This window comes from Lampris incognitus, chromosome 2, assembly GCF_029633865.1.
Source record: "Lampris incognitus isolate fLamInc1 chromosome 2, fLamInc1.hap2, whole genome shotgun sequence".
NCBI lineage: Eukaryota > Metazoa > Chordata > Actinopteri > Lampriformes > Lampridae > Lampris > Lampris incognitus.
The window spans coordinates 90,969,899-90,982,736 of record NC_079212.1 but is presented as its reverse complement, the minus strand read 5'-3'; the positions used below and the strand labels follow the sequence as shown (position 1 = coordinate 90,982,736).

General features: G+C 45.7%; 1 protein-coding gene across 2 annotated transcripts in view; it reads right to left on the bottom strand.

Moving 5' to 3' along the window:
* rad18 (RAD18 E3 ubiquitin protein ligase) overlaps window positions 1-12,494 on the bottom strand; it is a 93,726-nt gene extending 81,232 nt beyond the window's left edge. For both annotated transcript variants that reach the window (XM_056274893.1, XM_056274894.1), the window contains exons 1-4: window positions 12,238-12,494; window positions 4,947-5,025; window positions 4,056-4,117; window positions 2,581-2,651 (exon numbers count right to left, since the gene is read on the bottom strand). In XM_056274893.1, the coding sequence (XP_056130868.1) occupies window positions 2,581-2,651; window positions 4,056-4,117; window positions 4,947-5,025; window positions 12,238-12,288 (263 nt within the window). In that variant the 5' untranslated portion in view covers window positions 12,289-12,494. The remainder of the gene's footprint in view (window positions 1-2,580; window positions 2,652-4,055; window positions 4,118-4,946; window positions 5,026-12,237) is intronic.
* Between the last annotated feature and the right edge of the window lie 344 nt (window positions 12,495-12,838).

Here is a 12,838-nt window from a genome sequence, read left to right as displayed (position 1 = left end):
GACCAAGCAAAGTCTGAAAACATTCTCCAATGTCAGCACAAAACAAGCTCATGGAAAGAAAGCACAGGATGTGGTTCTGAAGGCAGATAGAAACCTTTTCAGTCACATGATCCTGGTGGCTGAAAGCAGGAAGGTGAATCTGAAGGATGTCCTTGCCTACCCATTGGGCCCACTACCATGGGCACTGGCAAATGCTGATGGGTCTTTACGAAAAACAAACAAGGCTGCACTTGCCAGAGAGCTTGAAAAGAATGTATCTCCTGCAGAAGACATCCCAATCCCATCTACTTCCATCATTGATGGGATGAGCCTGGTCCAAAAAATGAATGGCAACAACAAAACCTTTGCACAGGTGGCAGAGTCAGCCTTGACCCAGGTCCTCCATGAGGGAGCACAGAGTGGGAGGATTGATGTTGTTTTTGATGTCTATCACCAGACTTCGATCAAAGATGCTGAACGACTGAACCGGGGTGGAGACATCACTCTCCAGTACAAGAATCTTGCAGGGGGACACCACGTCCAGCAGTGGAGAAAATTTCTGTGCAGTTCCTCCAACAAGACCAGTCTCATCAAGTTTCTGGTGGAAGAGTGGAAACTCCCACGATACAGAGCTATGCTGCATGGCAAGGTGTTGTACATGACCTGTGAGGAAACCTGCTACAAGTTGACAGAAGATGGGTGTGAGGAAGCAGCAGAACTGCACTCCACACATGAAGAAGCTGACACCCGCCTGCTCCTGCATGCATTGCATGCAGCAAATGCGGGCTCAAAGTCAGTTATCATCACAGCTGAGGACACTGATGTCATGGTGCTTTGTCTTGGCTTCCAGAAGGACATCACCTGTCCCATCTACCAGAAGTGTGGGACTCAGAACCGCACACGGTTTGTCGACATCACCAAACTGGCAAGTTCACTTGGAGACAGCATCTGTGACAGCCTAATTGGCTTACATGCCTTCACAGGCTGCGACACTGTCAGTGCATTCGCTGGTCGAGGGAAGCTGAATGCCCTGAAGATAGTGAGAAAGCACACTTCCTGCCAAGAGACTTTTAGTCAACTGGGACAGACATGGAATGTGAGTGATGAGCTGTTCCAGAAAATTGAGCAGTTCACCTGTCGGATGTATGTTGCTAATAGCAGCACTGCTGAGGTGAACAAACTGCGTTACCAGCTCTTCTGCACCAAAAGGGGAGAGGTTGAGTCCAGCCAGCTGCCACCATGTAGAGACTGTCTCTTTATGCATGTTCAACGAGCCAACTATCAGGCAGCAATATGGAAGTGATGTCTGCAGGCTAACCCTGTGGTGCCAAGCCCTACTGAGTATGGATGGACAGACGATGAAGGCAAGCTGGCCATTTACTGGATGCGCTCCCCACCTGCACCAGATGTGGTCTTGGAAATGCTAACATGCAAGTGTGTGCATTCATGCAAAATGCCAAGCTGCATGTGCCTGTCAAATGGACTTCCATGCACAGACATGTGCAGGTTACAGACCTGCAGTAACCAAAAACAGCAGGATGGTCCAGAACTGGACTTTGAACTTGGGGAGTCAGATGATGAGAGAAACGAGCAGTTTGATGAATGACAGTGTGATGATTCTGATGGTATTACTGTGGTAGTAGTCTATTGATGCACAGGATGTTGATTCTGGACTTGGTTACCCAGAGCTTGATAACAATAATGTAACCATATTCACATATACCCATTACCCTACCCATTACCATTACATATACCCACTAATGATATGGGATTACATGTATCATTGACTAAGTATATGTAAATGTCAATGTTGTTTAAAATATTAAAATAGTTCTTTACCTCACTATGGTATTCCTTTTTATCATGTATTTTGATTGTGTATTTAAACAAATGTATAGAGACCAGTTTGTGACCTAACTGGCTTTGGTCTAGTTCTCATTTAAGGCTCACAATCACCTCACACAATGAAATAGTATGGGTATATTATACATTTCCTGAATCTTTACAGTCCTGTGAGTATTCCAGTTTTTGTGTTTTGTGTCCCTAATATTCCTAGATGCCACAGGGCTAAAAGAAAGTATACAGTTTAGGCGAACATTGCAGAAAGATGTGTGTTATTGACGGGTTGAAGAGCTCAAGTGACCTCTATATTTGTGAGAAATATCCACAACAGGGCTTGAATGAAAGCTAAGAAGGTCCCCTTTAAAATGATACCAAAGACAATATTATAGAACATTGAAAAATGTCCTGACCATGAGGCTAAACCAGGATATGCACCAGCGTCTAAAATGCAATTTACTTTAGCGGGTGGTTAACTTCATGAGCTGATAACTGTGATACAGCTGCCACTCAGGAATGGTTATCATACCAAAATATCATCTACAGACATGGATCCTTTCAAAAATTATAAGTAAGTTTTGCCACCTTGAGTGTACCAAAATATCGTCTGGCCCATGGACTATCTCTTTTAAAGCCACGTTATTCCATCACATTCTAGTGACATGCGAGATGCCAAGTTGAAAAACCCTAAATAAAGATGTTTCTTTTTAAGTATGCAAATGACTCACGAAGAACTGTTAATTATTTTCTGTGAATGGTTACCTTGCTTCTTGAAAATTCACCACCAAGTCATCCAACAGGCGGTTGTTTCTTAGATCCTGTTGTGTTGTTTCCTATAAAAATTAGAGAGTTTCATTTTATCCTTTCATTGCATCCATTTCATTTTCATTCATTCATCATCAGCCACTTCTCCGGGGTCAGGTCGCGGTGGCAGCAAGCTAAGTAGGGCACTCCAGATGTCCCTCTCCCCAGCAACACCCTCCAGCTCCTCCTGGGGGATCCCAAGGCGCTCCCAGGCCAGATTGGACATGTAGTCCCTCCAGCAAGTTCTGGGTCTACCCCGGGGTCTCCCCCCAGTTGGACGTGCCCGGAAAACCTCCAAAGGAAGGCGCCCAGGAGGTATCCCAATCAGATGCCCGAACCACCTCAACTGGCTTCTTTCGATGCAAAGGAGCAGCGGCTCTACTTCGAGCTCCCTCCGGATGTCTGAGCTCCTCACCCTATCTCTAAGGCTGAGCCCAGACACCCTACAGAGGAAACTCATTTCAGCCGCTTGTATCCGCGATCTCACCCTTTCCGTCACTACCCAAAGCTCATGACCATAGGTGAGGGTTGGAACGAAGATTGGCTGGTAAATTGAGAGCCCCTCCGAGAATCGCCACCTTAATGTGGTGGAGGGGTTTGTGTGTCCCAGTGATCCTGGGAGCTGTGTTGTCGGAGGTAGCCCCTGTAAGGGTCTCCCAAGGGAAATTGGTCCCACGGGAGGGGCCGGACTAACAGCGATTCCCAAGAAACCCAATGAAATTACACCAGCAGAGTTACAGCACCTCGCCTGGAAAAGGGAAACCGGGGCCCCCTCCTGGAGCCAGACCTGGGAAGGGAGCTCGCCAGCGAGCATCTTGTGGCTGGGCCTTGGCCCATGGGGCCCAGTCGGGCCCAGCCCAAAAAAACAACATGGAGCCACCGCCTCGTGGACCCACCACATGTGGGGATGAGCACTGGGGTAGGGTGCAATGCAGACCAGGCGGCAGGCAAAGGCGGCAACCAGGGCTCCTCAGGACGTGGAATGTCACCTCTCTGGCAAGTAAGGAGCCTGAGCTGGTGCGCGAGGTGGAGCAGTACCAACTAGATATAGTTGGGCTCACCTCCACACACAGCATGGGCTGTGGTACCAAACTCCTGGAGAGGGGCTAGACTCACCCACTTCATTTTGTATATTATATTTTCTTGTTCTTTGTGTATGTAAAAGCAAAATGGAGCAATTCTTTTTTTATAGATTTGTTGTTAAGCATCTTACATGTTCCTAAATAAAAAAAACAAAAACAAAAGAAAATGGTTAAAAACAAATTGGGAGGACAAGGAGATTTAATCTTTTGGATCTTATTCTAGTGAGGATGAATGCCTCGAAAGACGGTCTGCAAATGTGATGTAAAATACCGAGGTGGGATGAGGATCTACATGAAGTTGTGCGGGCAGTGTGAAGACTAAATGTCATTTTAGGTCACATCAATACTTACTAAATTACACACTGGGCACTGCAGCTTGTAGGCGAGAAATCTCCTGATGCACAAAGAACAAACTGCAAAATGTAATGTAGACAAAAAAAAAAAAAGAAGTTATTTTCAACATGAGTAAACTAGTTTTATAAAATATTTCGCAGATGAGCCAATCAATTCCAAGTGAGGTCAGTGGTTGAAGATGTCTATGGACATACTCTTCAAATTCCTTGACTTTCCATTTTGTTTTTGAGTACAGGAAAATCTTGAACATCCCCCCCTCCTCATTTCTCCCCAATTGTACTTGGCTACTTACCTCACTCCTCTAAGAGCCGTCCCAGTCACTGCTCCGCCCCCTCTGCCGATCCGGGGAGGGCTGCAGACTACCACATGCCTCCTCCGATACATGTGGAGTCGCCAGCCGCTTCGTTTCACCTGACAGTGTGGAGTTTCACCAGGGCGACGTAGCGCGCGGGAGGATCACGCTATTCCCCCTCCTCCCCCGAACAGGCGCCCCGACTGACCAGAGGAGGCGCTAGTGCAGCGACCAGGACACACACCCACGTCCGGCTTCCCATCCGCGGACACGGCCAATTGTGTCACGCCGGAGGTAACACGGGGATTCGAACCGGCGATCCCCGTGTTGGTAGGCAACGGAAAAGACACCCATATCCGTGTCTTTTACATTATTTCAAAAAGGCGTTTCAGGTTCCGATATGTATTTCAGTAAGATTTGTCTGTTCTTAAAAGGTGTTTCATATTGTAAGTGGTAATTTTTCCATCAAACTGGTGATGAAAGCCAAATCAATTAATCAGAAAAAGAAAAAAAACACAAGATAAAATCATAAAAGAACAACAATATGGCCTCTCTAAAAATCAAGAGAAAACTAAAACTGCCAACTTGCTACTCACAGTTGTGGGAGCATTTTGTCATCATCGCAATACCCAGATATTCGAAGCAAATTGGACACCGGAGCAGAGCTTCGACATTCTGCAGAGAAGAAAATCACATTAGTCACAGAAGATACAGGCCACTTATCAACTATCAGAAATAAACCTCGAGTTGAAAATGACTTCATCGGAGAGGAGTGGTCCGCTCTTGGGGTGACATGAACTCAACGAGCTTGGCTTTGTTTATGTTGGGTCATGAGTCGCAGCATCAGATATATTAACGCTGCAAACTCTAGACCTGGCTGAGGGCCCAGTAAAATAAGTAGAGTGAAAAACTAGTGATCCTTGTTGTCCTTCCCTGTAATCCAACATCTCCCCATCCTGAAATCCATCATGTTCTAACATTAAGAGGGATTTTTAAATTCTGATTCGCCTGCTCTCTAGCTACTTTTTAAAACTGCAAAGCCTTCTTAATGAAAGTCAAGTGGGTTCAGCTTCCATTTACCCTTTTCACCCGTTACCACACCGTTACCCTAAAGTGACTTTCACTTTTAGGGTAATGTCACTTTGACCCCTGGTTTTGCAGACGCTTCAGCACAATTTTGGGGGACAGTCATTTCAGAACAAAAAGAACCATGGGGTGGGTCGGCCGGGCCCTAGGATGGTCTCTGGCCAGTGTTTCCTCCTGATACCTGGCCTGTTTTAAACTTTTCTCCCCCTCCATGAGCTACAGGCAGGGACTGACCGTTCAGCAGAGTCAACCTGACTGCAGAAGCCTCTCGTGGGCTATATCCATCCATCCATCCATTATCCAAACCGCTTATCCTGCTCTCAGGGTCGCGAGGATGCTGGAGCCTATCCCAGCAGTCATTGGGCGGCAGGCGAGAAGACACTTTAGGGACAATTTAGTAAGGTCAATTCACCTAACCTACATGTCTTTGGACTGTGGGAGAAAACCAGACCCGGAGGAAACCCATGCAGATACAGGGAGAACATGCAAAGTCCACACAGAGGACGACCCGGGACGACCCCCGAGGTTGGACTACCCCGGGGCTCAAACCCAGGACTTTCTTGCTGTGAGGCGACCGCGCTAACCACTGCGCCACCCTCGTCGGCTTTATTTCATCAAAAATCCCACCCCCAGTCCGGAGGCCAAGACAAATCATGGGGTGGTTCCCCCTGGCCCCATGGTGTGTCCCCGGCCACCCCGGGACCCTGTACAGAACCCTCAGAATAGCCTGGATAAAAGAATACCACGGTGTGTAGAATACCCTGGCCAAAGTCAACGCTTGGTGGTGAGAAAAAAAATCCTAATCCTGGTACTCTGGTTTTAAAATGGCGGGGGAGGGGTCCACCAGGGCCCATGCAAACCCCCCCAGATCACACGAGGGAAAATTACCAAGCGGTGTACCGGGGCAGATTTCACACTTTGCTGAGGAGGAAAAGGGAAACAGTGTACCGTGACATTCGAGACTGGAAAGATGATTTGAGCTTGGTGTTAATAAATGTCGAGAAGGCGTTGTTATTGTGGTACGCATAGTGGAAAAGCACGAGCTGAAGTCGGTTATGGGCTACAGGAAGGTTAATAACTTGGCCTCGTGGAAAATTACCTTACTGATGCAACAGCAACGTTATCCCTGGCAAGTAAGAGTGTCTTCCGGATGGTAAGGTGCATTATGGACAGATCATGTACAACTTCTAAGTATTATGAAAGCAGCTCGAGTTGGTTTCTTATTTATGACTTCTGCTGCAAAATGTAATTTTTGTAGAAGTACCTCAGTCCACCCCTCCACCGTTCTCGAGTTGTTCTACAAAAACTCAAATGCATGTTCTTGTTCTTCTCCCAGTTCTTCCTCAGTTTTTTTCCTCTCTAATCCATCCATCCATTATCCGAACCGCTTATCCTGCTCTCAGGGCAGCAGGGATGCTGGAGCCTATTCCAGCAGTCATTGGGCAGCAGGCAGGGAGACACCCTGAACAGGCCACCAGGCCATCACAGGGTGGTATCCTGGAGGATAATTCTATAGTCATGGGAATACCGCATAATAAGCTTCTCAACACCATAACCTCAGCATTCTGTATGTTGGTTGCATTTACGGTGATGCGTGGTTTAAGCCTAATATTTTTAGCAGGCTCTGCGATGTGCATAGCATACACAACAGTCATAATATCTGAATGTTTCAGCTCACTGCATAAACTTAAAATGTATTTGTATAGCCAAATCCCACCCTTTTGTTTACCATTGAGAGTATATACTGTTTCACCCATGAACATTTTCTATTCTAACACATACACACACACACACACACACACACACACACAAACATATATATACAGTGCATCCGGAAAGTATTCACACCGCTTCACTTTCCCCACATTTTGTTATGTTACAGCCTTATTCCAAAATGGATTAAATTCCTTTTTTTTCTCATCAATCTACACACAATACCCCATAATGACAAAGCGAAAAATAAATTTTTGTAGAAATTTTTGCAAATTTATTAAAAATAAAAAACTGAAATATTGCATGTACATAAGTATTCACACCCTTTACTCAGTACTTGGTTGTGAGGCACCCTTGGCAGCGATTACAGCCTCGAGCCTTCTTGGGTATGAAGCTACAAGCTTGGCACACCTATATTTGGGGTATTTCTCCCATTCTTCTCTGCAGATCCTCTTGAGCTCTGCAAGGTTAGATGGGGAGCTTCGCTGCACAGCTATTTTCAGGTCTTTCCAGAGATGTTCAATGGGGTTCAAGTCTGGGTTCTGGCTGGGCCACTCAAGGACATTCACAGACTTGTCCCAAAGCCACTCCTTCGTTGTCTTGGCTGTGTGCTTAAGGTCGTTGTCGTGTTGAAAGGTAAACCTTCGCCCCAGTCTGAGGTCCTGAGCGCTCTGGAGCAGGTTTTCATCAAGGATCTCTCTGTACTTTGCTCCATTCATCTTTCCCTCGATCCTGACTAGTCTCCCAGTTCCTGCCGCTGAAAAACATCCCCACAGCATGATGCTGCCACCACCATGCTTCACTGTAGGGATGGTATTAGCAAGGTGATGAGAGGTGCCTGGTTTCCTCCAGACGTGACGTTTGGCATGCAGGCCAAAGAGTTCAATCTTGGTTTCATCAGACCAGAGAATCTTGTTTCACATGGTCTGAGAGTCCTTTAGGTGCTTTCTGGCAAACTCCAAGCAGGCTGTCATGTGCCTTTTACTGAGCAGATGCTTCCGTCAGGCCACTCTACCATACAGGCCTGATTGGTGGAGTGCTGCAGAGATGGTTGTCCTTCTGGAATGTTCTCCCATCTCCACAGAGGAACGCTGGAGCTCTGTCAGAGTGACCATTGGGTTCTTGGTCACCTCCCTGACCAAGGCCCTTCTCCCCCAATTGCTCAGTTTAGCTGGGCGGCCAGCTCTAGGAAGAGTCCTGGTGGATCCAAACTTCTTCCATTTACGAATGATGGAGACCACTGTGCTCTTCAGGATCTTCAAAGCTGTAGAAATTTTTTGTACCCTTCCCCAGATCTGTGCCTCGATACAGTCCTGTCTCAGAGGTCCACAGACAATTCCTTTGACTTCATGGCTTGGTTTCTGCTCTGACATGCACTGTCAACAGTGGGACCTTGTATAGACAGGTGTGTGCCTTTCCAAATCATGTCCAATCAATTGAATTTACTACGGCTGGACTCCAATCAAGATGTAGAAACATCTCAAGGATGATCAGTGGAAACAGGATGAACCTGGGCTCAATTTTGAGTGTCAAAGCAAAGGATGTGAATACTTATGTACATGCAACATTTCAGTTTTTTATTTTTAATAAATTTGCAAAAAATTCTACAAAACCTTTTTCACTTTGTCATTATGGGGTATTGTGTGTAGATTGATGAGAAAAAAAGGAATTTAATCCATTTTGGAATAAGGCTGTAACATAACAAAATGTGGAGAAAGTGAAGGGGTGTGAATACTTTCTGGATGCACTGTATATATATTCCCCTCCCCCTTTTTTTTCTCCCCAATTGTACTTGGCCAATTACCCTCCTCTTTCAAGTTGTCCTGGTCGCTGCTCCACCCCCTCTGCCGATCCGGGGAGGGCTGCAGACTACCACATGCTTCCTTTGATACATGTGGAGTCACCAGCCAGGACACATACCCACATCCGGCTCCCCACCCGCAGACACGGCCAATTGTGTCTGTAGGGACGCCCGACCAAGCCGAAGGTAACACAGGGATTCGAACCGGCGATCCCCATGTTGGTAGGCAATGGAATAGACCGCTACACTACTCGGACGCCCCCATTAATTATTATTATAGTTTATAAATTATTTTTTCCATTGTTTTCAAAACAGATTTCCGAGGGTTGAAATAGCGCATTAATTGATAACTGCTGATGCAAAACCCTAATAAAAGCTGAATAGGTCTAAACCTACATTGTTCACAACGCCGCACAAAAGGTTTCTAATCGAGAAAACCCTGTGCTGAGCAGAAATGAAGGGAACGCCACACATCAGTGGCCATGACGAGACCTCCTGTCAGTAGTTTAACTATATGTATTTTAAAATAAATGTGTCTGGCATTTCTCCCTGAAGGCCTGAAGTCAGCGGTGCTGATTAGCATGCTTCAGCACCAATGCTTCTATTCATTTAACCCCCCTATACTGGTGGCTTCTAGTCTCCAGTCGACATTCAGCACACGTCCTCTTAAGGTGCCGCTACTGCTTCGAGCACTCTTCTATTATGCAGGGTTTATGCTCTTCCAGACTCGCATTTTCGTTGGGAAAAAGATGTTGGAGCAGTGCTGAAAACACTCCTTTTTATATCTGATATGCGTCGGCTGGCACATCCTGTTTGTGCGACAGACAGCAGGTGACGTGAGTCATTTGACTCACCGCTCCGCTTCTGCACTGGTGTGCATCTGGCTTAACTTTACCCACCCACCCCATATGATCAGTTGCCATTACCTACTCTTAACAAGCCTTGAGTAAACATGTTACCTTTGCTACTGACAAGAATTGTTCTCCCCAGACCATATATACAACCGGAGCACCTGGAGGAAAACCACGCAGACACAGGGAGAACATGCAAACTCCACAAAGAGGATGACCTGAGATGACTCCCAAGGTTGGACTACCCCAGGGTTGGAACCCAGGACCTTCCTGCTGTGAGGCAACAGCGCTAACCACTGGGCCACCGTGCTGCCCTACGTGTGTCCCTAGGTGTTAATGTGTCTGCCCTGAGATGGACTGGTGAACTGTCCAGGGTGTTTCCCCACTTACCGCCCTATGACTGCTGGGATAGGCTCCAGCATCCCACAACCCTAATTACCATAAGCGGCCTGGAAAATGGATATATATATATATATATATATATATATATATGTGTGTGTGTGTGTGTGTGTGTGTGTGTGTGTGTCAAACCAGTGGCAAGGCCCGAATTTAAGGATGGCCCTGAGCCAACACAATCATTTTGAGCCCGTAATTAGTTGGTGTCATGAGGGCAAAGGCACAGGGCGAGGATTTTTTTTTACATTGGCTCGACATTTTTAAGGATTAGAAATAGAAGGATTTGGCAGAGTATATTTTTCCCTCCATCCTCCTCCTTGTCAATGCACACAATAACTTTTTTTTAAGCTTGGTTCAGGGGTTGAAAAAGCAAGCAGGAACAGTCCTATCTTACATACAATACCGAGTTAAAGAAATTGAAATGTTAATGCAATTTCTCTTGTCCTTGTAAATGTGGTGGGATGCAAATTTTAGGTAGTATGCTGGCTTGTTTTTTTCTTGCTAAGCAGCTAGTTGCTTGTGCAGCCCTCCAAGTGACAGGTGAACAGGAAACAAGCAACCTGCTGAGAATGTTTTTTTGTAATTTTGTTTGCCTCTTTGCATGGGTGAATTTGCCCATCGTTCTGCACTTTCTGAAATAATGATCGCTTTGTCCTCTCTTCTCTTTACACCACTCGCAAGCTGTTGCCATTTGGATGCAATACCTCACAAAAACTCAGTTTCAAAACAGAGACTATTAAAGGTCCATATTTTTTAATTAAACCAACAGATAATAAGTGTGACTGGGCTGCATTTTGCAATCTGAGATGTTTCCTGCAATTTGCAAAACTAAGCAGCACTTCAACAGCTTCACAACAAGTCCTGCATCTGATGCACAAAAAGAAAAATGTTGGATTAGAAGAACATAATGCTCCCAGTTGCTAATCCTCAGATGGGTTATTTTATATCCATTCCTTCCAACCCTCCACCCAGTTGGCATTTAGACTGCAAAACACGAGGTAAAATTACTCCATTACCATAGTAGGACAAATTATATACTATCAAGAACCCTTACCATGAAGAACCCCATACTTGCTATGTATGGGAATAAAAGTCAGCATGCATGAAGTATCTGGTTTTAATGTGAATTATAAAGATAGCTACTTTATGAAATAAATGTCGACCTGTCTCTTAGCAAACTGTACCTTCTGCTTTTGTAATGAGCAGATGCAAAACTAGTAATACTTAATGACCCTCGGTGATAGTTGGCCAACAGTCTGGCCTGCTTTCCTCCTGATGCAGCAGCACCGTGACCACTAGCACGCATCACTTAACACGGCACCGGGTTAGAATGTGTGAGAGGTGAGATTGTTGTTTGTTTTGTTTTTCAGTTCCGTCAGCCCAACACTGTTATAGTTGTCTTTGTTTCAGATATTCCCAGCAGTAACAGTCAGGACCTTAATAAATAAATGTGCAACATAGGCTCTTCTATATTGTCAAAACATGGTTTAGGCTTGGTCTAACTATGCGTAAACATTATATGCACGTTACTATACGCGTGCGTCTTAATTGCTCTGTTATTTCCAAAGCTGGTTTGCAACAAATACTAAAGATTTGACAGTAGGTTTCAAGGCATAGGGAAAGTACTTTAAATGACAACATGAAGTTGGCTGCACGTTTGCTTTAGCACGCCTCATATGCGTCCTATATTTACTTTTGACTTAACATGTTGTACTTCCATGCGCGTGCCTAGGACAAGCTAAAAGAGGCACGGGTTCCACACAACCGCGCGCACGCAGTTTACGCAGCTAATTGATGCTCCGTCGCCATTGTGTCGCTTCAACGCTCCAGCTTAATTAGCTCAGACGCTGATGGATGACGGATAAGGCAGCGCTGGCCTCTGTCCGCGTTTATTCCTTTAAATGTGCTGTTGGCTAAAAGCCGCGGACCGCTGGCGTTTCACCGGAGGCTCGACAACCGGAAGTTTACTTGACGGTTAGCGGAATTAGCCTAGCATCGTCCCAGTGTCGACTAGGGCGTTTACCGCGGTTTACCACTTACCTTAAAACACGCCAGACTGGGAGGTAAATTCGCACCGTCTCGACTGGGCATACTTGGAAAAGCTTCCGTCTAGTGAAGTCTGAAATGTAAGTTACTGCGTGACTTTCCGTCTGCAAGACTACTTTATCCTGCAAGCGGGCGGCTCAGCAAGGGAAACTCAAGTCCCGCGCTACGTGACGTCGGCCCTGACGTCATCTCGCAGCTTCCGGTGCCCGCTGATTGGGGGAAAACTCAACAACAAAAAATTGAGGAAAAACTCCAAATAAAATGAATGAAATTGTTATTTATTTCTTTACAGAGGGGTTGATGGATAAATATAGAGAGGGTAGGGTAAACAAATCCAGAAATACCATCGACTTTACTCAGTAACTCTGCCTAACAAGGACAAATCTCTTGGAAGTCACATTGTAGTGGTTATAGGGATGCGTTATAGGGATACATAATCCCCCTTATTGAGCTGGTAGGAACGTTTGTTTACAGCTGCTGTTTTCTCGGTTCGTGTTTACAGTGACGCACTTCCGCTGCGTTGGTTTTTTGTTGTTGTTATGGTGAAGGAATAAATGGTGCACGTTGTGTAGCCGAAAGAGGAAGTTGTCACGAC